This window comes from Platalea leucorodia (assembly GCF_965183815.1).
Source record: "Platalea leucorodia genome assembly, chromosome: 13".
Taxonomy (NCBI): domain Eukaryota; kingdom Metazoa; phylum Chordata; class Aves; order Pelecaniformes; family Threskiornithidae; genus Platalea; species Platalea leucorodia.
Window position 1 is genome coordinate 11,999,107 of NC_138835.1, and position 21,541 is coordinate 12,020,647.

At 55.0% G+C, this 21,541-nt stretch overlaps 2 protein-coding genes across 2 annotated transcripts; both read right to left on the reverse strand.

The window, feature by feature from the left end:
* Positions 1-4,635: 4,635 nt before the first annotated feature.
* Positions 4,636-12,690, reverse strand: BLCAP (BLCAP apoptosis inducing factor). The gene is made up of 2 exons (XM_082325633.1): positions 12,568-12,690; positions 4,636-6,344 (listed from the first exon to the last, which is right to left on the reverse strand). Exon 2 carries the CDS (start codon positions 6,247-6,249, stop codon positions 5,986-5,988), a length of 264 nt encoding a protein of 87 aa, XP_082181759.1. The 5' UTR covers positions 6,250-6,344; positions 12,568-12,690; the 3' UTR covers positions 4,636-5,985.
* A 3,027-nt stretch (positions 12,691-15,717) lies between these two features.
* On the reverse strand, positions 15,718-21,177 carry PIGT (phosphatidylinositol glycan anchor biosynthesis class T; the record flags this gene model as incomplete). The annotated part of the gene is made up of 12 exons (XM_082325692.1): positions 15,718-16,264; positions 16,400-16,483; positions 16,619-16,784; positions 17,297-17,497; positions 17,602-17,767; positions 18,064-18,161; positions 18,246-18,333; positions 18,587-18,673; positions 18,832-18,932; positions 19,422-19,549; positions 20,426-20,603; positions 20,991-21,177. The coding sequence occupies 12 exons, from the start codon at positions 21,175-21,177 to the stop codon at positions 16,012-16,014; spliced, it is 1,737 nt and encodes a 578-aa protein (XP_082181818.1). The 3' UTR covers positions 15,718-16,011.
* Between the last annotated feature and the right edge of the window lie 364 nt (positions 21,178-21,541).

A 21,541-nucleotide genomic window follows, 5' to 3' on the forward strand; every position in this document is an offset into this window, starting at 1 on the left:
GGCTGTGGCACACGCCGCCGGCACGCAGCGTTAGCCGTGACGGACCCCATGGCCCCTCTGCTGTGTCCATCGCTGCTTCCCAGCCTCTGCATGCTGGGACACCCCAGTCCCTGCCCACACGCAGGGAGCACTGGCCCCTGCGGGGCTGTGAGTGACACGGTGACCCAGACACATTGATCGGGCCAAAGCCAGGGCCGGCGGAGCTGCCCCAAGCCCAGCAGGCAGGAGACCTGGCTGCCAACCCCTGCCAGCTGGGCTGGGGGGGACAGGACGGCGGGCAGCCCTCCCTCCAGCAGAACCTGCTTCGTCAGCAGCTATAAGAAGCAGACCTGCTTTGTTAGGGTAATTAGTGGGTGCTGATTGGGATCCCTCACTCGGTGATTAAGTCATTGATATATAACACAGTGCTGGGGGGAACAGGCCCTCTCAAAGCAGGATGGTGGCTGCTCTTCCTCCTCCTCCTTCTCCTCCTCCTCCTCCTTCTTCTTCACCACTGCTATGGTCTGGGGTGGCTTTAATGCCCCGAACCCCTGGGTCTGGCTGTTCCTTCCTCCTTGGGCTGGTAAGTGACTCAGGCTTATCACCTTAAATGTTTAATGCTGGATGTTTTGCTTCTCTTTAAAGCAATTAAGTGATTGAGGGATTATCTTTTGTTGGAAGTGTCCCTTGGTCTGTGTGTGATGCATGGGCTGGGGATGGGTTGGCGCGGTCACCCCTGGGAGGGGAGCTGGGGCTGAGGCTCCCCCAGTCCTCAGCATTGCCACTCAGGAGCGGGGTGGCCACAGGGCAGGCGTGAGGAGGAGGAGGAGGCTGGGGTGCTGTGGGGAGGTTGCTCTGTGTCTGGTCATCAGCCTTGGTGGCAGCTGAAGCACCTTAAAAAGACGGTCGGGGCAGTTGGCAGGACCTGCGGCCCACCCTGGCCATGCTCGGTGGCCGTTTTGCCATGGAGTCCCCCCCCTTGGTGACACCCGTCTCGACTCGCAGGTCCTTTGCGGAGGCCAGCCCTGTGATTGGGGTGGGAAGGGGGTGATGGTAGCCTGGAGGGGACAGAGGTTGCTGGGCCAGGAGGCGTGAGACGCAAATCACTGCCGGGGTGCACTCTTGCCGGGCATCCCCAGCCTGAGCCAGGCAGGTGCACCTGGGGATTCCACCACGTGCCTCCTTTAATGGAATTTATCTTGCTGTTTGCTTCACGCTTGTGTCCGCCCTGTAAGCCTGGGAGAGGATTTGGGTGTTAGCGTGGGGGCTGTGGCTGCTCCCACAAGTCTGGCGAGGAGGTGGGGGTCTTGTGCAGGGCAGTTTGTGCTGGCAGTGGGTTTCTAAAATGGCAAGGATGAGTTGTTGTTTGGCCTGAACATGCCCTTCTCTTTCCCCAAAGCTCAGTGGTAGCACCCTCAAAGCACATTGAGTCCTGGCTCCTGATCCAGGCTCCCAGAGAATAAAGGGGGGAAAATGCTTGTGAGCATGCGGGGGGCAGCCCTGAACTGCTCCTCGTGCTGAGGATCCCCTGGAGCAAATCCTGGGTGGTGCTGCGGGTCCGGGGTCTCCCCCATAGTCCAGACCCAGCAGAAGGGCTCTCGGGGCAGGAGCAGGGTGGTGTTCGTTAAAGGGCTGGCTCACAGCGGGGCCAGGCACGTGGCTCTCGCTGGCCACGCTGCTCCAGCCTCCGCTGTGCCTGCTGCTCGCTGGTAGCAAGGGGTGAAGGGGAGGCTGCTGGCACACGTCGACTCGGAGGACAAAGCCCGTCTCTGTCCCCTGCGGACTCTGCCACTCGGATCTCATCCCCCCCGGCAGCAGGTCTGGGTGGCACCCGAGCCATCCGTCCTCCCTTGCCCTGCTACCAGAGGGTTTGCCTTTGCTTGGAGGAGTAGCAAAACCCTCTTGCCAAGGGTTAATCTCCAGGCTCCTAAGGGAAGGGCTGAAGTCCTTACCTGATGGTGGCTGAGGCTAGGAAACCACTCCCGTGCAAGGAGCGAGAGACAGGTGAGACAAAAGGGCACTGGCAGGGCAGGGCTCTCGGTAGCCCAGAGTGACGTTTGTGGCTTCCCTGGCTTGGGGGGCTTGGCTGGACCAGCCCCAGGGTAACAGCATGAGGGGATGAGGTTGGAGGCCGTGGGAGCCCGGCGCTATTGGCAGCAGGGCTGCACCTCTGGACCCAGCTGCCTCTGAGCCGGCCGGCGGGTGCTTCCAGCCCAAACAGCTCCTCAGTGGGATCAACCTCTCTCCTCTGTCTTCTGCTAAGTTGGCAAGGCCATGCTGTGGGCTTGTCTTGGGGTAAGCAGGGAGAGCTTCCAGGCAGAAGGATGCTCTCACTACCCCAGCAAAATCCGGGGATGGATGGGCAGATGCTGGGAGAGCGGGCTGGTGGCCCGAGAGAGCTGGTTCCCTATCCACACCCTGAGCTGTGCCGGGGAGCCTGACTGCCCAGCATCAGCCCCTGAGATGAGATGCACCAGCATGGATGGCTGGCAGATCCAGAGTTCAAAAAGCCACACCAGCCTGGCAGCCATGGCCAAACCTCCTCCACAGGAGGCCTTGTGGTGTCCCAGTTGCTCGTCTTGGGGACACTGCCTCTCCCTGACAAGTGGTGAGAAGCCCCTGGACCTCGAGGCTGCAGCGAGGAGCCCGAGGTCTGCTAGAGCTACGCTGCATCTCTGTTTCTAGGGATCCGAACCTGGGTTTGGTTTTTTTTTTTTTCCTTTTGTGACCCTGCTGTGTCACTGATCTGTTATGTGACCTAGAAAGGAAAATGATCTCCCCTTCAAATGGAAAGACAAAGGAACAGCTTAAGGCTCCTGCTCCCTGTACCTAGGGAGCACCAGGCAGATGGATGCTTTATAACACAGCAAGGTGATGAGACTCGCTCTGCGCCAAAGCCCTTGCGGGCAGTGTCCAGGCTCAGCGGGACCTGGCACAACACAGCGGTTGTGTGTGAAACCCCACTGCTTTCAGAGTCACTGGTGCAGCTACCCCCTGGGGTGCCTGCCCCCCGCTGCGGTCCCCACGCAGGGACCCCTTGGTGCCCCCAGGATACCAGGGGACAGAGCCACCCCACTGCTCTTCTGGCAGAGCAGCTTGTTGAGACCAGGGTAAAACATCTCCTCTGAGCTTTCTTCCATGTAGCCAGCAAATGCCTGCACGGGCTCGGTCCAATTTGTGGTGTGCACGCAGGGAAGCTGTGATGATGCTTTTCAAAAGCCATCGGGTTCGACCTGTTCTGCAGTCGCAGGCTGGTTTTTCATGGTCTCCTCATAGAGAAGGACGAGCAGGGCATTAGCATGGGATGCGAGAGCTGCTTGGGTTCCTCACTCTGCCTGAGGCTTTCTGTCTGACCGTGATGAAGTTGCTTTAATTTTCTGTCTTTAAAACGAAGATGCTATCTCAGTGCGTTAAAGAGGGTAAGACTGTGCTGGTGAGGGCTGCGTACGCATCTGAGTGCTCTTTAACTATGGTTGGAGTGGGAGGGCTGTAAAAAGCAGGTTTCTTACACATCAGTTTGCCGAGATCTCTCCTGGCGCTACACCGGCAGCCTCCCTCTTTTGAAGTGCTTTTTTCTCCAAGCTGGGTCCCGTAGAAGGGAAAGCCTGCAGCTGCGCCTTGTCTTGAACCCCACGCACAAAGCCAGGGCTTGCTCTTGTCCAAAGGACTGTCTGGCTTCACGGCTAGGATTTATTTAAATTGCTGTAGCGCACAACTTGGCTAGTTAGCAACAAAAATGTACTCTTAAAAGAACTGACTGCATTAGCTTAAATAAACTTAAAGGTCGCTCGGAGCGCAGACAAGTTTTGCCATAGCTTGCAAATGAGAGGCCTTCCTTTCTATTTGTTTTTTATGCTGTAGCTGATACGACAGCTACTGGGATTTCCCTCAGCCTGACAGCTGACAGAGCTGTCATATCTATTCTTGGTGATGTGGCACAGGCTTTTTTTTTTTAAACATGTAAGCACTGATAGGCCCTGAACCCTTTCCAGCTTGGACTTGGTCTTCAGGGCCTCGGAAGCCAGTTTCAGCTCCAGCAGCGCAGCTCCTGTGCCCTTTAACTCCCTGCAGTGCTCTGGGGTGCCATCGGATCCGACAGCCCTGTGCGTCCCCCTTCTCCCCCTGGTGCTACGTGGGGCCACAGCCAAAGCTGGGGAAGAGCCGACACAACCCAGTCTCCCCCTGGATGGCTCACAGCAGTTGGGGTGCAGCCCTGTCTCTGCCCGCAGCAGGAGGACAGGTCGGGAAGACGCGGTGTCGTGGGATGGGCTTACACTGCGTAGGCGCCTGGCAGGTAACACCTTTGCTGCCGGTGTCGGGGATTAGCGGCTTTCAGGACACGGCTCTGTGGTTTAATTTCGTAAGTGGTAAGGAAAGGGGGGAAATCTGTTGCGTAAGTGCAGGCACAACCAGAAGCGGCCTCCTGTGTTGTGTGTAAAATGAGTCTGTGTAGGAATCGCCAGTATGGTTCTCGGTCTGCCCGTGGTCAGGTTACACGGTTAATGAGAAGAGTCAGTGCTGGGAGCTACAGGGCAAACAGGCCCTGCCTCCGGCGGGGGAGTCTCCGGGGTTCCTGTGCTGGGAACAGAACAATACAGAGACACATGATGGCGGGGCTAAGGCATCCACAATGAACAGCCAGTGCATCATGCTGGGCAGGAGGCCATAGACCAAAGTTTATAAAGCTTTATTAAACACTTTGAACAGCTGTGCAATGAACAAACAATACTCTGGAAGTTTCACAACCTCATAGCTTGAACTTCCTCGGGACAGCAACAGCCACTTCTGCTGCTCTCCACTATGAGACTGAAGTAAAGACAAACAGATGGCAAAGGGGAGGGGACCCTTGAAAGTTTAGAGACTTTTCATGTTAACCTCTAAGGTTTCTTGCAAACAAACCTCTGCCCCAGGCTGGGCTCCCCAAGAGCCACAGCTGCACAGAGTAACATATGCAGCGTGGAGCTCCGCACAGCTGTGGCTGCGGGACTGGCCTGCCACCACCTGGGCTTCTTGACATCCTTCTGCCAGGGGAGGTGGAGGCACCAGGCGCTCCTCTAGCCTCCTCCGTTCTCCAGCCAGCGGCACCAGCACCTTCTGTCACCCCTGGCCCGAAACCACTATCACTGAAAATGGCTGGAGCACTTACTGCTTCAAGCCGTGCCTCCACCTCGGGATCCGCTCCTGCCCTGCTCACACCTGGCTTTTTGGGCTAGCATGAGTTTTAAAGGGTGAGGGTCACAGTGGCTTTCAAAACCCCACATCTTGCAGCATACTGCTTCTTTATCCCAACAGTCAATACCTTGGTAAACCCTGGACATCTAGGAGGGGGAGAGACAGTCGCTACTACCTGTGAGGCTTTATAAAAGCAGCAGCATAACTGAGGCTTTCAGGCTATGATCTCGGAGCATAAGTAGTTCAGAAAGCACTTCGGCAGTGCACGCATCTCTTTGGCAGGCTGAGCAGGAGGAGATGACTCAACTGCCTCTGGCTCCAGCAGCTTTTGGCCAAGTGCATCCGTGAGCTGTTGAGCTTGCCCTTGATCAGCAAGGCGGGAAGGCTGGCTCCCCACAAAGAGAAAGATGGAGAGAATCTTGTAGCTACTCGAGCAGAATCAGTGGGCCGAGAGCCCTGAGTTAGACCACCATGGCCTAATGCAGACAAGTGAGTGACACACAACTCCACCGCCGCGCATCAGCTGGGCAGAGGCCAGCAGCTCGGTCCTCAGTGAGGAGGGCTGGTGTCCGTTCCCGGTGATACGGGAAGGAGGAAAAAAAAAAAAAAGATTTCTGCTTCTAAAAAAGCAGGTGGCCCTGACAGAGTTCACACAGTAAACAAGTCAAATTTCACAGGCAGAGTGGGATGAATTTACCACTCTAGTCCACACAAAGTTACAGGAAACAGGCTGTTTTTACTCCAGTCACATGCCTAACACCCCCTCCCTCCTCCCTAGCCCACCCCCTTTTTAAAAGCAAAATAAGAGCCCTCAGCAGACTGGAAGATTGTTTTCTAGGTGCCCACTATGCTGGGATCGTGAGCTGATTCCGGCAACTGGGATCCTGTGCAGTGATACAAGAAGCAGTTCCCCCAGCAGCTGTAGCAGATGAGGAAAAGAGCTGCCAGGAAGACCAAGGCACAAATCGTGCAAGGTTTCCGTTCCAGGAGGAAACTGAGCAGGTAGAAGCCCATGAACATTGAGTGACTGAACCACAACGCTGGGTTGAGGGGCTTGGGTATGAGCAGGACAGGTAGCAACCACTGCAGGCAGTACATTGTGGCTGGCTGGCTGGGCCTTGTGGCAGCAGCAATCAGATGTGCTCCAGAACAGTCTCCAGCAGCTCCTCCGGTGGGCAGACAGTCAGGCTGTTCTGTAGGGAGGGATAAAATGTCAGGCTGTCAGAGAAACACAGCGAAAAGATCAACAGGCGTTCTTCCCATACAGCTTCATTTGCTCCCAAGCATTGTATGCTGATGCTCGAACTCCTAATACTCAATTGTGGTGTGTCTCGGAGCTGGTGGAAACTTTCCTGCTTTCTCAACCGCTCAGCTGGGGACACGATTATCTATTGCTGGTGTAGGAGACATCCCTTCTGTGTCTGTTTCTTAGGCTTTTACCAGGCTAACAGTTGTGAGACCCTTTTCCTTACTGCAGTGCAGGAAGAGAAAGGGAGAGGGGAAAACAGAAAGGAAAACAAGCTGCTGCAGCGTTCCCTACACATGTATTTATCCAAGACCATCCAAAGACTTGAATAATGCTATAAAGAATTGCAACTGAGGGGTAAACTATCAGGTGCTGTAAAGAAGTGTTAATGCAAGAAGTGTCTAGGAAGTGTTAAGTTCACAAACCGCTTCCTCCCGAGGCACAGACCCATTATAAAGTCTTCCAGCAGGACAGAGTAAAATTCAAGCTATATATGTAGGTACCCAGGGAAGCCCTTACAGTGTCCAGGCTGCAAAACAAAGGGGAGGACAGTCCCTGCTTAAGGGATTTATAATGCTTGCCAATCAGCTAAAGTCAGATAAGACAAAGTATGTGAATAGATCGAAGAGGGGACAGTCTCAAAAAGGTAATTTTCGTAAGTGCTGTAAACACAGGATTTCCTCACTTGGATTATTATAAAACCCTGTGGAAACAGTGAGCTTTAAGGGCTTCTCTAACCAGGTACGGCAGCACACTACACGTCCACAAAACAAGCTTCTACCTTTAGCAACCACATCAAGTATGCTAAGTGTGTCTGTGGGGGGGTTCTTTCTAAGCAGTTCAAACAACTTCATCCATGAATTTCAGATGGCCTTAAAAATAATAAATGCCTTACAGGTGTTTTACAGAGTCAAAACTGTTGAAAGGGGACAGAAGAATGGAGTTTAGCAGTCTGGGATAGGAACAGCAGGTCAGGTTAGAAGGTATCAATACTGCTGGGAGGGAATAACTGGAAGATTTCCTTCTGTTCATGCAGTAGGGAAACTATGAGAAGCAGGTGCATCGAGACTCCTAGCTTATTATCTGAAAAAGGCAAAACCACGCTGGGAAAGGGAAGAGCTTGGGAAGCATGGTCTTCCCTGCTGTCCTGTAGCACATCATGATGACATGCAGCTGCCAGCCAGGGTACAGAAGGACAGGCGAGAGGACAGCCTTGCAGAATGCCACAGCCTCGCCCCCACTAACCAGAGCCTGGTCGGAACAGCTGCATGCAGCAATCCTTTTATCTGAAAATACTCAAGTGAGTCGTGCTCTGTCAGAAGGATGAAGGGCTGAGCTGAGCCTGTTAGGATTACAAGTGGGGGGTGGGAAGGTTAGTAGGGTGAAGGAGCGAGAAGGTAAACAAACAGCACATTCCTCTGGCTCCTGTTGGCAGGAGAAGGGATTTCCTGGTGAAGGGAGGGAGAATGAGGGATTGCACAGAGAAGCCAAGAGAAAACCGCACATGGTTCTCTTCCAAAAAAAAAAACCACTGAGGTCAGACTTGTCTTACAGCTCTGTCAGCTCGTAGGTACCAACCGGCTCTGTAGTCGGAAGCAAGAAGCACACTGCCATCCACTGTGTTCGTAGCAGCAGGATCTATTTGAATGTTAGTGAGAGAGAATGCAGGCCAAAATTTCCATGAGGGCAAATAGATTAAGAGTATTTGGGGAAAGTGTGTTGTGCTGGTGCTCCTGCAAGTGAGTGTTCTCCAGCAGAGAGGGCAGCTGGAGTTCAATTAGTAAAACTAAGCTGCAGTTAGGCAGCCAAAGAATAAGGAAGTTATTTTACATTCCAATATTGATAAAGTCAAGTGAAAGGAATAAAACTCCCAATGTTAGTCCTGTTGTATGCAGGTCACTCATTCCTATCTTTAAGGGTAAGTCTAGTCTCAAGCCTGTTTTCCCCATCTATAAACTGGAAATAAGGATTAATTCTTTCATAAGAAAATGTGCTGTCTGCTAGCCTTTGTGAATCACTTAGATGTTTCTGAAGTAAAAGTACTGCAGAAGTATTAGATGACTTTTTCCCAAGGGGAAGAATGGAGAGAAAAGATTTAGCAACAAATAACTTGATCAGAAAGGTAATTAAACCCCACCACCCGACTTTTTAGTTCAGATTGCATTGAATACAACAAAGTTGTACCAAATCAAGGATCTGCAGCCATCTTAATCCTCCTGAAATGTTCCTTCCTTGAAGTTTCCTATAGCCTCTCTTTCCCAAGTGCTTCCAACATTGAGCAGTACAAATCACTGCATAAACATCACGTCATACTTTTGCTAGATCCAGCCCTGACATCGCATCAGCTTGACTTCTGCAGCTGGACATGTGCTGCAGTCTTTGGGTCACCCCTTCTTGATGCTTTAAAGTGCCTCCAGACAATTGCTTTGGGCTTTCTGTCTCTAAAGAAATGGATAAAAAACAACCCAAGACGATGTGTCTGTCAGAAGAGCACAAGGCTGGAACAAAGCTCTAGAATCTTCCAGGACTAATGTCATAAATTTTTCAGCTTTAATAAGGCCACATGTTGCTATTTAGCCTTTAGCCCCCAAACTTTACCACTGACTACAGTTTAAGAGTAAAATTATAATTTGTGACGTAGCTGCATTTAACTCCACCATCTGGCCTCCTCACCACAGCCAAGACTTCAGGGATAATGCTCTAAACAGCAAGTTGATTTTAAGTGTGTAAGCATTACCTAAACACTTCCTACAAACACAAATCCATCTCAGAACAAGTTACCCATTTTTAAATATTGGTATTTCCTGGAAGAGTCAGATGGCCTGTAGCCATCAATGCAACCACTCTGCAGAATAAAGAACCACTTAATAGTGGTTATTTTTACTATGAAGTCTCAATGCCAATGCCCTTCAATCTGCAGACCTCTTGGACTTCTAACAAATGCAGATGTTTAAACAGTTAGTCTTGTATCTGTAGTCAGTTGGCTTGTATTTTCATGTGCCTCTTTGCCATCCACCAGTTAAAGGTGGAAGACCCTTTGCTGCCTCCCACAGCTGATCCTAGATAAGGCACCTACTACTAGAGACTTCTGCAGCTATCTTCCTCAAGGGACTTTCCACTAGTAAGATACATACTAAGATACTCTTCGCTGGGCATTCCTTTATACAGCTGGCAAGAAGACTGAGTTCTCTTTTCACACTATTGGTCAAAGAGAAACAGTGTCTCCTGCGATCAACTCTGTACTGAGCTGGGAACTGTCTCTCTCCTTGGTGCCCAGGATAGGCAGTCCCTTCTTGAAGCCATAATAATATTCAGTTTTGCCTAGATTCTCAGGCAAGGTGAAACTTGCAAGTGAAAAATTCCTACCTTGTTGTCTTTGTCCCCTCCTCATGATCCAAGCTACAGATTACCATGTCCCAGAGCAAATCAGAACCTGTCACCCAACAGTATTTCTACCAGCTGCCTGTTTCGCAACTGCATCCTGCTTTTCCTCAACCAGTTGCTCTTGTTCTCCCCTGCCTGACTCATCTCTCTCCTTAGCCAACCCAGTGTCCTGCTATCCTCAAGGCTGCTCTCGTGCTCCCACTCAAGTCATCTGACTTGGCAGCCACTCACATGTTTACCAGATGGCTCCTTTTCATCGCACCACCACTGCCTCCTCTCGCTCCTCTGCAGCTCTTAGAGACACTTGAACTTGGTTCAGACCCTCAGCAGCAGAGAGCAGGCGATGCTCCCGCTGCTCTCCCTGCAGCCAGTGCTCGGCAGCTCCATCTGATCTCCATGTGCTGCCAGAGCCTCCTCTCTGCCAGCTCCTGCAGGCAGAGAAGCAGCCTGGGGAGGTTCCCTGCGCACCTCGTTAGTAAGCAAACACCAATACTTATTAATCCACATGCTTATTAATCGCCTTCCATCGTGTTCACAGCCCTTCCTTCTGTCATCTTCCCTCCCAATGCCATTCAAAACCAGCAGGTCCTACTGGCACATGTTTGTGGGGAAGATTTTCAAATTCCAGTGCAAGGGTAGTGGCACACCTTTCCCAGCCAGAAACAAAACTTCAGTTATGGTAAGTCAAAAGTGAGCAGCACAGCGCAAGTCTGTAGTGCTTTGCAATCGATCAGTCGCATTTTAGAATAAATCCATCTGAGGAGCTAGGAGGCTGTTCCTTGATATCCTACAAGCTAATTCAGCAATTAAGAGGCCGAGAGGCGTTCCTGCGCCATAGGTTTTATACATCAGTGTGCCAACGCCAAGTCTGTACCTTTCTCAAGAATGTCTTAATTCCTTAACAGTCCATTTACCCTGACAGGGGAGAATAATCAGCCGGCTTTCACTAAGCACTTAAAAGGTAAGCTTGTTCAGACCTTACTAAGGCAGCTATTAAGCCAGTCCTGTCCACAAGGAACTTCCCCAGCAGATGGTACAGAAACAGTCACCCAGGCTGGCAGCCGAGAGGTCTGCGAGAAGAGACTGAGTAACCTTTTTATTGGGGTGGTGGTGGTGCCAATCTCCCCCTTTCCCAGAAGCCAAAGTTTCTGCTTGGGAATGAAAAGCCACATTGTCTAGATAAAAATCTCTCACGTTACACAGTGTACAAAAACTTAGAGTAAGCCTCAGGGACCGGCACTGAGTTTTTACCTATAAGGCTTACCTGTAGTATAGTTTCCTTAAAATTGTTTAAATCAAAAACCCTGTCACAGCCACATAACTTGAACTGATGTATGTGGGCAGTGCTTCATGCTGCCAGCATGTGTTCAAAACCAACTCTCAAATATCATGTAGCACCCAAAACAGCTGCTAAAAATACGCAATATCCAAAGCATTGGGGGGAAGGAAAAAAAAAAAAGAGGTGAAAGAGCTATTGAGTGATGAGTTTGAGGAGTTCAGCTAAGAAAAGCAACAGCAGACCAGCTTTCTAGATGCCAACCCTCTCTCTTAAAAATACTCAAGAACCATAACTGTTCAAACTTTAAGACCTATTTGCAGTATCAGGGATTTAATTTCTTCAGAGTTTTTTTTGGCCTTGCCGCTATTTTTTCTATTTTTTTAAAGCTTTATCTGCTGGTATGACTCAACTGGAAAAAGTGAGTCTTCCATTTTTGGCAAAGGCCTTACCCCAGTCTTTGATAAGTTCATGCCTTGAACGCTTGATGTAGACTCAGAAATGCTGCAATATAATTGGGAACTGTTTCCAAAAGAGCAGCAAATCCTTGACTGACCAAGCCTTGGGGTTACGAAGTGTTCTGACTTCTCAAGCTAGAGACAAGCCAAAGCGACTCATTTCATAAAAAGCAGAGGCTCTCTGTTGAGCCACTCTCTTCACCACCTCCATAGCTGTTCTCCAAACTTTGTTGCCCATCGGGGAACTGATTAGGCTGTATCCAGAGGCAGCGCAGTGCACTCACAGCACCAGGGCCAACAAACCTCCACCTGTGAGCATGAAGGCAGCAGCATGATCTGTGTTTCTCTGCACAGTAAATCACAGGAGCAGAATCTTAAGTCAGCCAGCTCTGGGGCGGGAAGAGATGTCAACATTGACAGCTGTCATCTGAAGTATCGCTACTTTCATTTGTACTAATTTATTAATTCTCAGTGGTCCTCGTTCCCACCCTCTGCCTTTGTTTAACTGCCAAAGACCGTGAGTTCCAGGCCCATTCCAAGTTCCTTGAAAAACATAATTATTTTTAGTTTTAATTTGGGTCTCTTCTCTACCTTGTGTGCCTTCGGCAGGTTTCAGAAGTCTGAATACAGCCTGATAAAGGCCTGTTTTCTGCGTCTCGGGTAAAGAGAGGCAAAAATGCAGTATCGGTAGGGCGTTCTGGGGAGTTATGACATATAGGCTGGAAAGGCCAAAGTTACCCCACTGTGACAGTAATTGCGAGAGCAATGATAATGTTTTCGGTAGTGTTGTTACTTCCATCTTAGGTCGGCAACAATCGGAGCGCACTCGCAGGAGGCCGACACGGGCTCCGTTGCTCGGCCAGGGCAGCGCGGCTCTCCCCCGGGGAGACCCCCCGGTCCCCAAAGCGAGGGAACCGTCGCCTCCCGCTCCGGCGGACCCCCGCGCCGAGGCCGGGCGGGATGCGGATCGCTTCCCCTCCCCCGGCCCGGAGGCAGGCTGGGCCCCGGCCCGCTCCCCTCCTCTCCCCACCCGACCCGCGGCCTGTACTCACGGCGCGGTGCCGCCGCCTCACGCCGCCAGCCCGGGCCCGTCCGCGCCGCGCCCTGAGGAGGGAAGGGAGAGGCCGACTCGGAGCCGGCCGCGCCGCCCGGGGGACGCGCCCCGACAGGGCGCCGCCGTCCCTCCAAGGACCCCGCCGCGGCTGACCCGCCGCCCGCCTGTCCCCGGCCCGCCTCCGCCGCGGGGCCGCGCTCCGCCGGCGGCGGCCGGGGCTGAGGTGCGGGGGGCGCCGCTCCCTCAGGCGGCTCCGCGGGCAGCCCCGCGGGGCGGGCACTGCGCCTGCGCGGCGGCGGGCACTGCGCCTGCGCGGCGGCGGGGGCGGCACTGCGCCTGCGCGGGGCGCGGGCGGCGCTTGCGCGCTTCCCTGCTTCTTACGAAATCCCGTGTATTTACGTCCTTTTCTAATTTAAAGGACTGTTTGCGTGCTTCTGTGCACCGCGTGGCGTGCTGCTTGCGGGCCGGTTTTGCATGGCGTTGCGGGGGGCTTGCACGCCGTTGCAGGGTGCTTCTGGCACGCCGCTCGCGTAGATGTTGGCACGCTTTTTGCGCGTCGCTGCCTCGCGCCGTGCGGTTCGCTGTTTGCCCGCTGGCCTGCGTGTCGCAGAGCACTGCATTTTGCGTGCAGCTTGCGTGATTCTCTGCAGGGCGGCCTCCTTTTTGCACGCTGCCTTACGTGTGACCGTGTGCTGTTTGCAGGCTTGTCTTTGCATGCAGTCGGCACGCGTCCTTGCACAGCATTGCACGCTGCTCACGTGCTCAGTGCTCACGCTGTGTGGCATGCCGAGTCCTTGCTTTCTTGCGTTCCTTTGCATCCTATTTTTAGTCCTGCTTGCATGCTGCTTCCTCGCCACGCGCAGCAGTGGGCTTTTTTTGCTGACTTAGCCCTGTCGCGCCCGGAGGGGCCCCAGTTTTCCGTGCTGCAGTAGGGTGGCCACCTGCAGCCCCGTACACCACCGATTGCCCAGTCCCTTCCCGCTGCTGCCTCTCGGACATAGAGCACAGATGGCTCCATGGCCTCTCCACTTCAATACTTTTATTTTTTGCGTCGCTTGCTGGCAGCCATCCGGCTGAGCATCGCTGGGCTGGCAGCAAAGTCCGGGCTGCTGCGAGCACCCCAGCTCCAGCCCTTCTCTGTGCAGACACCCAGGTTAGCAAGCATAGTTCAGCCATGCCTAGCTCCAGCTGGGCTCCCAAGGGGGCCATGCAGGGAAGAGAGAGAAATAGCCCAGGAAAAAAACCCCAAACACTGAGATTTTGGGTCTTCCCAGCTGTTTAAAACTCACCCAGCTGTGGTTGCAGGGCTGCCCGCGTTTCCTGCAGGCTTTTCTGCTTGGCTGGCCCATGCATTTGATGGATGTGATAAGACCGACTCCCTCGATGGCCCGGCAGGCGTGAATCCAGCCCAGGACGGTTTCCCTCCCACGCTGCCGATGTTCCGGGCTGACCTCTTTACGGGCTGTTTCAATGCCTGGTTTATGGCATCGCATTGGAGCGGCCCCGAAGCTTTTGGCCGATGCCAGCACCGGCACCCTTTGCCCGTGGCGGCTCCCAGCGGGTCCGGGCGCAGGCTGACCTCCTCGTCCTCAGCACAGGCACCTTTTTTCCTGCAGAAGCGACGGCTGGGTTTGCAGCAGTGCCGTGTTTCTTGCACTGTTTTTGGCTGCTTTGGCTTGCAGCGCCAGCCACGTCCATGGGTGCTCACCACGGCACTCGGGGGGGCTTTGCCGGATCCCACCTAATGCCCACGGCATGCAGGCTTCGCCCAGGGAGCTGGGCTGGGGGCACCCTGGGCGCTCTGAGCTGCTCCGGCACACACCGATGGTTGCAGGATTTATCCTGGACCCAACCTGAAACAGCTTAAGGTCTCCAAATCCTTTTGCAAGCTGCAACATGGACCCTCATGCCCAAGGCTCCTGGCCGCGTCCCCCCGCCCCTGCGCTGCTGCGGGAGCTGCGTGCTCGCTCGGGTGTCGTTTGATTGTAGTTCTGGTTTTCTGTAAAGAAACTCAGTTTTGCACTTGAAGCCTGGCTGGCGGAGCTGCAGCAGCAGTCCTGTGGCTGGAAGCAGCGTGAGCTCCCAGCCCTGTGGCGTCCTTCTCAGCAAGCAGGGACAGAGAGGGATTGTCCCAAACTCACATATTTCGGCAGCTCTGCAGGCTGCATGGAGCCATCCAGTGGTTCCAGCAGGGAAGGGAAAGGTAATCCCAGGCCAGCAGGAACAGACTGTTCTGTGCAGGACAGGAGGCATACAGGGTTTTTATGGTCTTTCTGTTCAAGCGGAAGCTTTTAAAGGACTTCTGGCTGCACTTTGCTTTGATTCTGGGCAATATTTCTTCTCCTGATTTCCTCGTGCTTTGTTTAGCTGCTTGTAGGCAGCTGTCTGTTCCTATCGCAGAAGCCACATCCGAGATGCAAAGGACGTACCCCCAAAAACAGCACCGTCAGAGGCCAAGCAGCACCACCGGCGTCCTCATGGTGCTCTGTGTGAACCGCAGCAAGGCGGTACCTTGTATTTGATGAAAATAACTGAGGAGTGCAGTGGTGCCGGTGTTCCTGCATTCCCAGCCCAGGGCTCTGGGAGGGCTGAGGCTGCTGCCCACCAGCAGAGCCCGGCTGGCTGCAGGTCAGCACTTGGGGTCTGCTGAGCCCAGAGGCTCCCCGAAGCTCTGGGGACACGGTGGGTGGCAGGGGAGCCGTTGGGCAGATGTGCAGAAATGATACTGAGGAGGCAGAGGAGGATCTTGTGCTGCAGCACAGGGGCGAGCAGGTGGAGGAGTTTCAAAATGCTGCAAATAGAAGCTGGGAGCAAGAGCAGCTTTTCCCCCAAGAAAGAAAATAAACCCTTGCCATGGCTGAGGGGACAGACATGCACCATGGCCAACAATTAATTTGCAAACTGGCTCTAATGTGGTGAAGTGTGGCAGGAGGGAGCTGTGAAACGCGGCAGTTGTGGAAGGCGAGATGGTAGAGCAGAGGAACCCATCTCTTCGCTGTAGATCACACTCCTTGCCCTGACCACGTCTGCATCTCCCCCCAAGCTGGCTCGGGTAGCGTGCTAGAGACTGAGCACCTCAGAGAGTCTTACGGGGTCAACTCTGCCTGTGGGGTTGAGAAAGTAAAACCAACCAGGAGCAGCACAAATGTACAAAACAGCTCAAGTTTACTTCCAGCATCATTCCCAGCACATAAGTTACCCCTCTCCCAAACAGACTCTTACACCTTTCCCAATCCCGTAGCAGTGCAGTTCAGTAGTCAATGGGCTTACAGCCCTTTCCCATCCTAATAACGGAAGCGATCTCTCAGCTTGTTGGACCTCAGAGAGACCCAGGCAGCAAGATGGAGCCGGTTGCTTCCAGCAAAGACAAGAGGCAGCAGCGCTCTGCTCCCTGGGTCTCCCCACGGAGCCCCGCGGCCAGCGCCGGCTGCCCTGGCTTCTCTCAGAGGGGGGGAACCCCCCTGAATTTGCGGATGATGTTGGCCAGCCGCTTGGCCAGCCCGCCCCGGCTCGGCTCTTCCACATGAAACGTTCTGGTCAGCAGGTTGTAGAAGGAGCCGTAGCACACTGCCACCACGGTGCAGGTCAGGCAGATGACGTTATAGGGCATGCTGAAGTCTGGCGTTGGCAAGTTCACCAGCAGCGGCTCCGTGTACAGGCGCACAAAATAGCTGGAGCCATCAGAGGAAGGAAACCTGGAGAGTGGAAGCAGGAAAGGGAACGTCAGCCCACACAGGACCGCTGCTTCGTGCTCACCAGATGGGATGACAGCGGCCGGCAGCCCGCAGGCGCTGCGGTACGGCCCCGCTCCCCAGCACAGGCGCACTCACAGCGAGGTGAAGAGAGGGCTCTGCTCCACATCCACGTCCTTCATTGCAATGACACTGGGCACCAGGGCACTAAGCACAGATGAACTAAGGAGACAAAGGACATGCTAGTGTCAGTCCTGCCAGCAAAGAGACAGCAAGAGTTTTTCCTGTCCCCAAAGACCTGGCAGCAAGTCCTACACGAGGCCCAGAAGGGGACAAGGAGCTGAGGTATGTTGTTACCTGACGTAAAAGCCGTGATTGGGGTCAGGTGGGTACTCTGTCCACTTCAGTAGGGCCCTCTCAAACTGGATTGTGATCTTGGTGACAGAGTTGGCTGGCAGCTGGATCAGCATTTCCAAAAGGTGAGGCCGTCTCCGGTCCTGGGCTGGCTGGTAGTGGATATAACCTAACGCCAAAGAGACGTGTTAGTGGCACTGGGGGGACCTTGTCCAATCTCACATTGCCTGGACATCCCTCATTGGGTGGGTGCTCCTGCTTCCACCGTCCTGGGAGAGGTTTTCTGGGCAAGCGAAGATGCACAGGTAGCAAAAAGCTAAATCTGGCTGGTCTTTAGAGCTGATGACCCGTGAAAGTCAGAAAAGGTACAAATGCACAATAAGACCCAGTCATCAGTTTTAAATAGAGCCTCCTTTACGACAAAAATCAATTAACTTTGGTTTAGACCCTTGTTGGATTATGAAACACCGTCCATGTGCCTCTTATAAAACAGACTTAATAAAGTCTCATCTGCTGTGAGTGCTGAACTGAAGGCTAGGAAAACATCCTAAGATGTTTTGTTTCCCAGTCCAGTTGCCCAGTGATCACTGGGGCCCGAGGGAGGGACTAAACCATCTCTGGAATGAGCTGCTTGTGCCAAGGGAACCAGGTGGCACGTACTCCGGGGGAGCGTTTACTTACTTGGCTTGTTTTCCTTCCCCTTCGTGATGATAGTCAGAGTGTGCACGTAGAGGCGCAGATACCACGGCACGGTCTCCAGCAGGATCACGGGGAAGGCCCGATACGGGTGAGTGTTGTAGATGAGAGTGCTGATCTCTCCAGTCTGCAGCCCGTATCCACTCACGTAGCGCTGAGCGTGGAGTACGGGTGTCGGCAGTTCCGCTGCAAAAGGGAAAAGGACACAGGAATGGGAGGCGATGCCAGGTGATTTTTAGGCCTGGAGCCCTGACCAGCGGTGCAGGTGGAATGAAGTTCTGGTCACTCACAGCTGTCTTGGGGCCGCTTCCACTTCAGCTGCACGTTGAGGCTGCGAGATGTATTGAAGAGCGAGGGGCTCAGCAGGTCATAGACGGCATAGGTTCTCTTGTCTCCCTGGACGATAGCTTCGTGTACAGATGCCGGAGGGGGTGTCACCTCCAGTAACTCCTTTTCCTGAGAAAGGAAATGGACCATGAAAGAAGTGCTCCCTGAAAGAACTGGCAGCACTGGGGAAAGCCCCTCTGGCTGCTCCTGAGCTTTCCCACCCAGCGACCAGCTTGGTCCTCTTACTAACACCACCACGCTCATCCCTGCAGCCCTGCTGAGGGGAAGGAAACCACCTCCTTTCGTTAGCCCCAGAGGGCTCCTGGGGGGCCTGGCCATGCAGGGGATGGAGGCGAGGATGTTTCAGAGCCACACAAAGTGACTGAACTGAGGGAGCAGGGGGTTCTCTGGTCTGTGAGCATTACCTTGTTCTTAGGGGAGATGTCAACGTAGACTTTGCTCTGCGATGCCAGAGGACAGGCGTCAGTAAGCGTGCGAGAGAACATCTTAAAGAGGGACCAGTCTGTGGGAAACAAAGTGGCAGGCGGAGTGAAGTGCTGCAGGCTGGGGGCACTCGAGGACCACAGCGCACTGCCACTGAGCTTACCTTTCTTTCCTTGGCCGCTGGAAAAGGTGTCAAAGACCACAGTGAGGGTCTGCCTGAGCTCCCAGGACACAGCCAGGCAGGAGGCATCCTGGACAAGAGGGAGACAAGTGGCTCTGATCACACCTTCTGGAGGGGCAGGACACCAGGATGGAGCTGGAACTCCACCAGGACTGCAAGAATCCCATCAGGACACAGGTGAGACCAGAGAAGCAGGACAACAGCAGGACAAACCCACCACAGGGGAGCTGGGCAAACCGGTGTGTCACCTTGCAGTGTCACAAGGCGGCTTCTGATTTTCTCTTGGGGGTGTTAAAGGAGTGAGCCCTGAGCCTCACACTCACCCTGCAGATGGGGCGGATGTGCACTGCCTGCGAGTGGTAGCTGCTGTGGAACAAGCGCTCGGCCTTCAGCAGCACAGCAAGCCCAGCCTGCAAAGGAGAAAGGGAGAAACTCAGCCCCACGTCTGTTCTCTGCTCCCACTGAGAGAAAGGCCGTGATGAGACTTCCCAGGGCACGCTCCCAGATTGCTGTTGGGAACCCAGCTCCATCGGGAATCGCCCAACAAGGCAGCAGGACTTGCTGTTACCTTTGAGCCACATGGGAGCAGCTTCTTCCAAGGCGTGAGGTTCTCTGTGCAGACGACCTCCCGGGGCAGGACGGCGTATCGCAGGAGATGGTGATCTGTCCCTGAGCAGGGAGGTGGAGGGTCAACAGGCTGGTACTGCTACAGGCGTGAGAGCAGAAGCAGACCTGTTCCACTCCACAGTGTACCCCACAGCCCACCACCCTCTCAAATATGCCCGAAATGCCAAAAGCTCAATCAGGAATAGATCCCACTCTGTTCAGAGAGATTTGGAAAGAATAGGTAAGGCTATATTCTAGCAGATTTTTTGCATGAGTGCCTTAAATCCTCTAGTCCTCACTGTTTCGTAAAATACTTTTCAGAGAGACAGACGAGGGCCTGGGAGCATCTGCCATGTACTGCTTGTGGGTTTCCTCTGTTCAAATCCAAGCCTCATTCATAGGGAGAGGAAATGCTTCCAGGAGGAGGTTAACAGACCCTGTTGTACACACCCAGACCCAGAGTCATTGCAGGACCTGCACCCGAACTCCCTGCAGTGGCACGGGGCAGAACTAAAGCTGGAGGCAAGAGTGAGAGGGCAGAGCCGGGCTCACCGTTGGCTAAACCCAGGGGTTTGAAGGACGCCGTTGGAGTGACTGTGTTGGTTGAGTCAATGAAGTTGAGAGAAGCACAGAATATTCCCGAGAGGATGTTACTCAGTTCTTTCCAGGCTTTGTCAACACTGCGTGAGAAGAGATACCAGAGATTACTCAGCAGCTCAAATCCTCAGAACAACTAGCGTTAAGTCAGTAACATTCAATAAACACACCGGGGTGACCACGCTGGCTTTCAGAAGCTGCAAGGAGCATGCAGGCAGAGGCTGCTGGTCACGCACTCTCCAGCTCTCTTGGTATTTTATTCTAATGCATGAGATCTGAGGGACATTCACCGCAGGAGCAGCCCCTGGGCTGGCAGGGCTTCACACAGCCAGGGACCCGGTGGTGGGTGCAGCTGGTATCTGAGGAGGGAGGCTGGGGGAGCAGGGAGCATGCGGGAGGTGACGTGCGGTGGATGGGGAAGGGGCTGTGACACCCAAAGCAACACCTTGGTGCAGCTCTGAAGGCTGACCCGATAGGCAGACCCGGAATGAGCCACTTGTAGGGAGGAGAGAGCTCTGTGGGTCCACGCAGAGCTGCTGCGGCTCAAACAGGGGCCGTGTGCTAAGGGAGATGGTGGCAGGTATGGGATGGGAGTCAAAGGCAGTGAGTCACGGATGAGAGGTCAAGATATAACCCCGTTGTATTAGCACAGCGAGAGGTTTGTCATTGCAGAGCCCATAAAGGAACTACTTTATGTAATTTTACTTTATTTACTGTTCCTTTAGTGAACAAGGGTTTGCCCTCAGCACCACATCCTGCCCTGCGCACTGAGCAGGGCTACATTCTGCTTTTCATGAGAGCTGCTCCAGGGGCTGCAGGCTCTTTATTCCAGCGGACATTTTCCAACCCAAGAGGCCCCCACACACAGTGTGGCTGCCTCACGTGAGAAGGCCAACAGCTCGCAGGAGCGGTGGCCGTGGAGGGGACCTGGAGGACGGACCCGCGGCCAGGGTACCTACTCGGTGACGGTGGGCTGGAACCAGACCCAGAGCTCGGCGCCGGCGGGTGCCTGGAGGGGTGGCTGCCCCCAGGCCTGGGTGCGCCAGAAGCCCTGGGTGAGGGCGAGGTGGAGCTCCCGCACGCCCAGCGCCGCCACCAGCCGCCCCAGCGCCTTCGGGAAGAGCCTGTAGTGAGAGACTGCGGGCAGCGTTAGTCCCTGCCCTGCTCACCCCCTGGCCCCTTCCCCTGACGTCACTCCAGGGCCTGGCCAAACACGATGTCATCCCCTGGCGCCACCCCTGCTCGCCTCGTCACACGCAGCCCCGCTTACGTCACCGCCCCGAGCCCCCTCCTGCCGATGTCACCGCAGCCCCTGTCGCCTCGCTCCGCCCTGTTCCTGCTCCCGATGCCACAACCTCGCCCCCGCCTCTGACGTCACTCGCCCCCGCCGACGTCATCCCCCAAGGCGGTAACGTCACCGCCCCAATGCAATGCCGTCATGTCGCGCCGCCACCCCGCGCAATAGCCCCGCCCCCGCCCCGCCCCCCAGCCAATCGCGGCCCGCCCGGCTCCGCTCCGCCCTACCTGCGCCCCGCTGCAGGTCGGCGTCCCACCGCGTGCGGAACTGGAAGGTGGCGGCCACGTCGCCGGCGGGCAGCGGGCTCAGCAGCAGCTCCTCCCGCAGCGCGTCCCGCCCCGGGCCCGGCCCCGGCCCCGCCCGCCCCGGGCCCGGCCCCGCCGCCAGCAGCAGCAGCAGCGCCGCCGCCAGCATCGCGCCGACCCCGCCCCGCCGCCGGCTTCCGCTTCCGGCCCGGCCGGCCAATGGCGGCCGCTTCCGGGGTCGCCATGGAGACGCGGCGGCGCCGCTGCCCCGGCCCGGCCTCGCCTGCTCCCTCCCTCCCGGTGAGGGCCCGGCCCGGGGCCCGGCCGCCCGCCTCCCCCGTGGGCCCTGCGCCCGGCCGCGGGGCTGCGAGGAGCAAGCCTGGAGCCGGCCCCGGCGGAAGCGCCTGCCTGGCTCTGCCGGCGCCCGGCCGAGGGAGAGCACCCGGCAGCGGCTGCCCCCAGCACGGGGGCGAGGGCGTCCGTTTTGTGGGGTGCTCCCCCAGGGCTCCCTCCCCCGGCTTGTAAAACTGGGG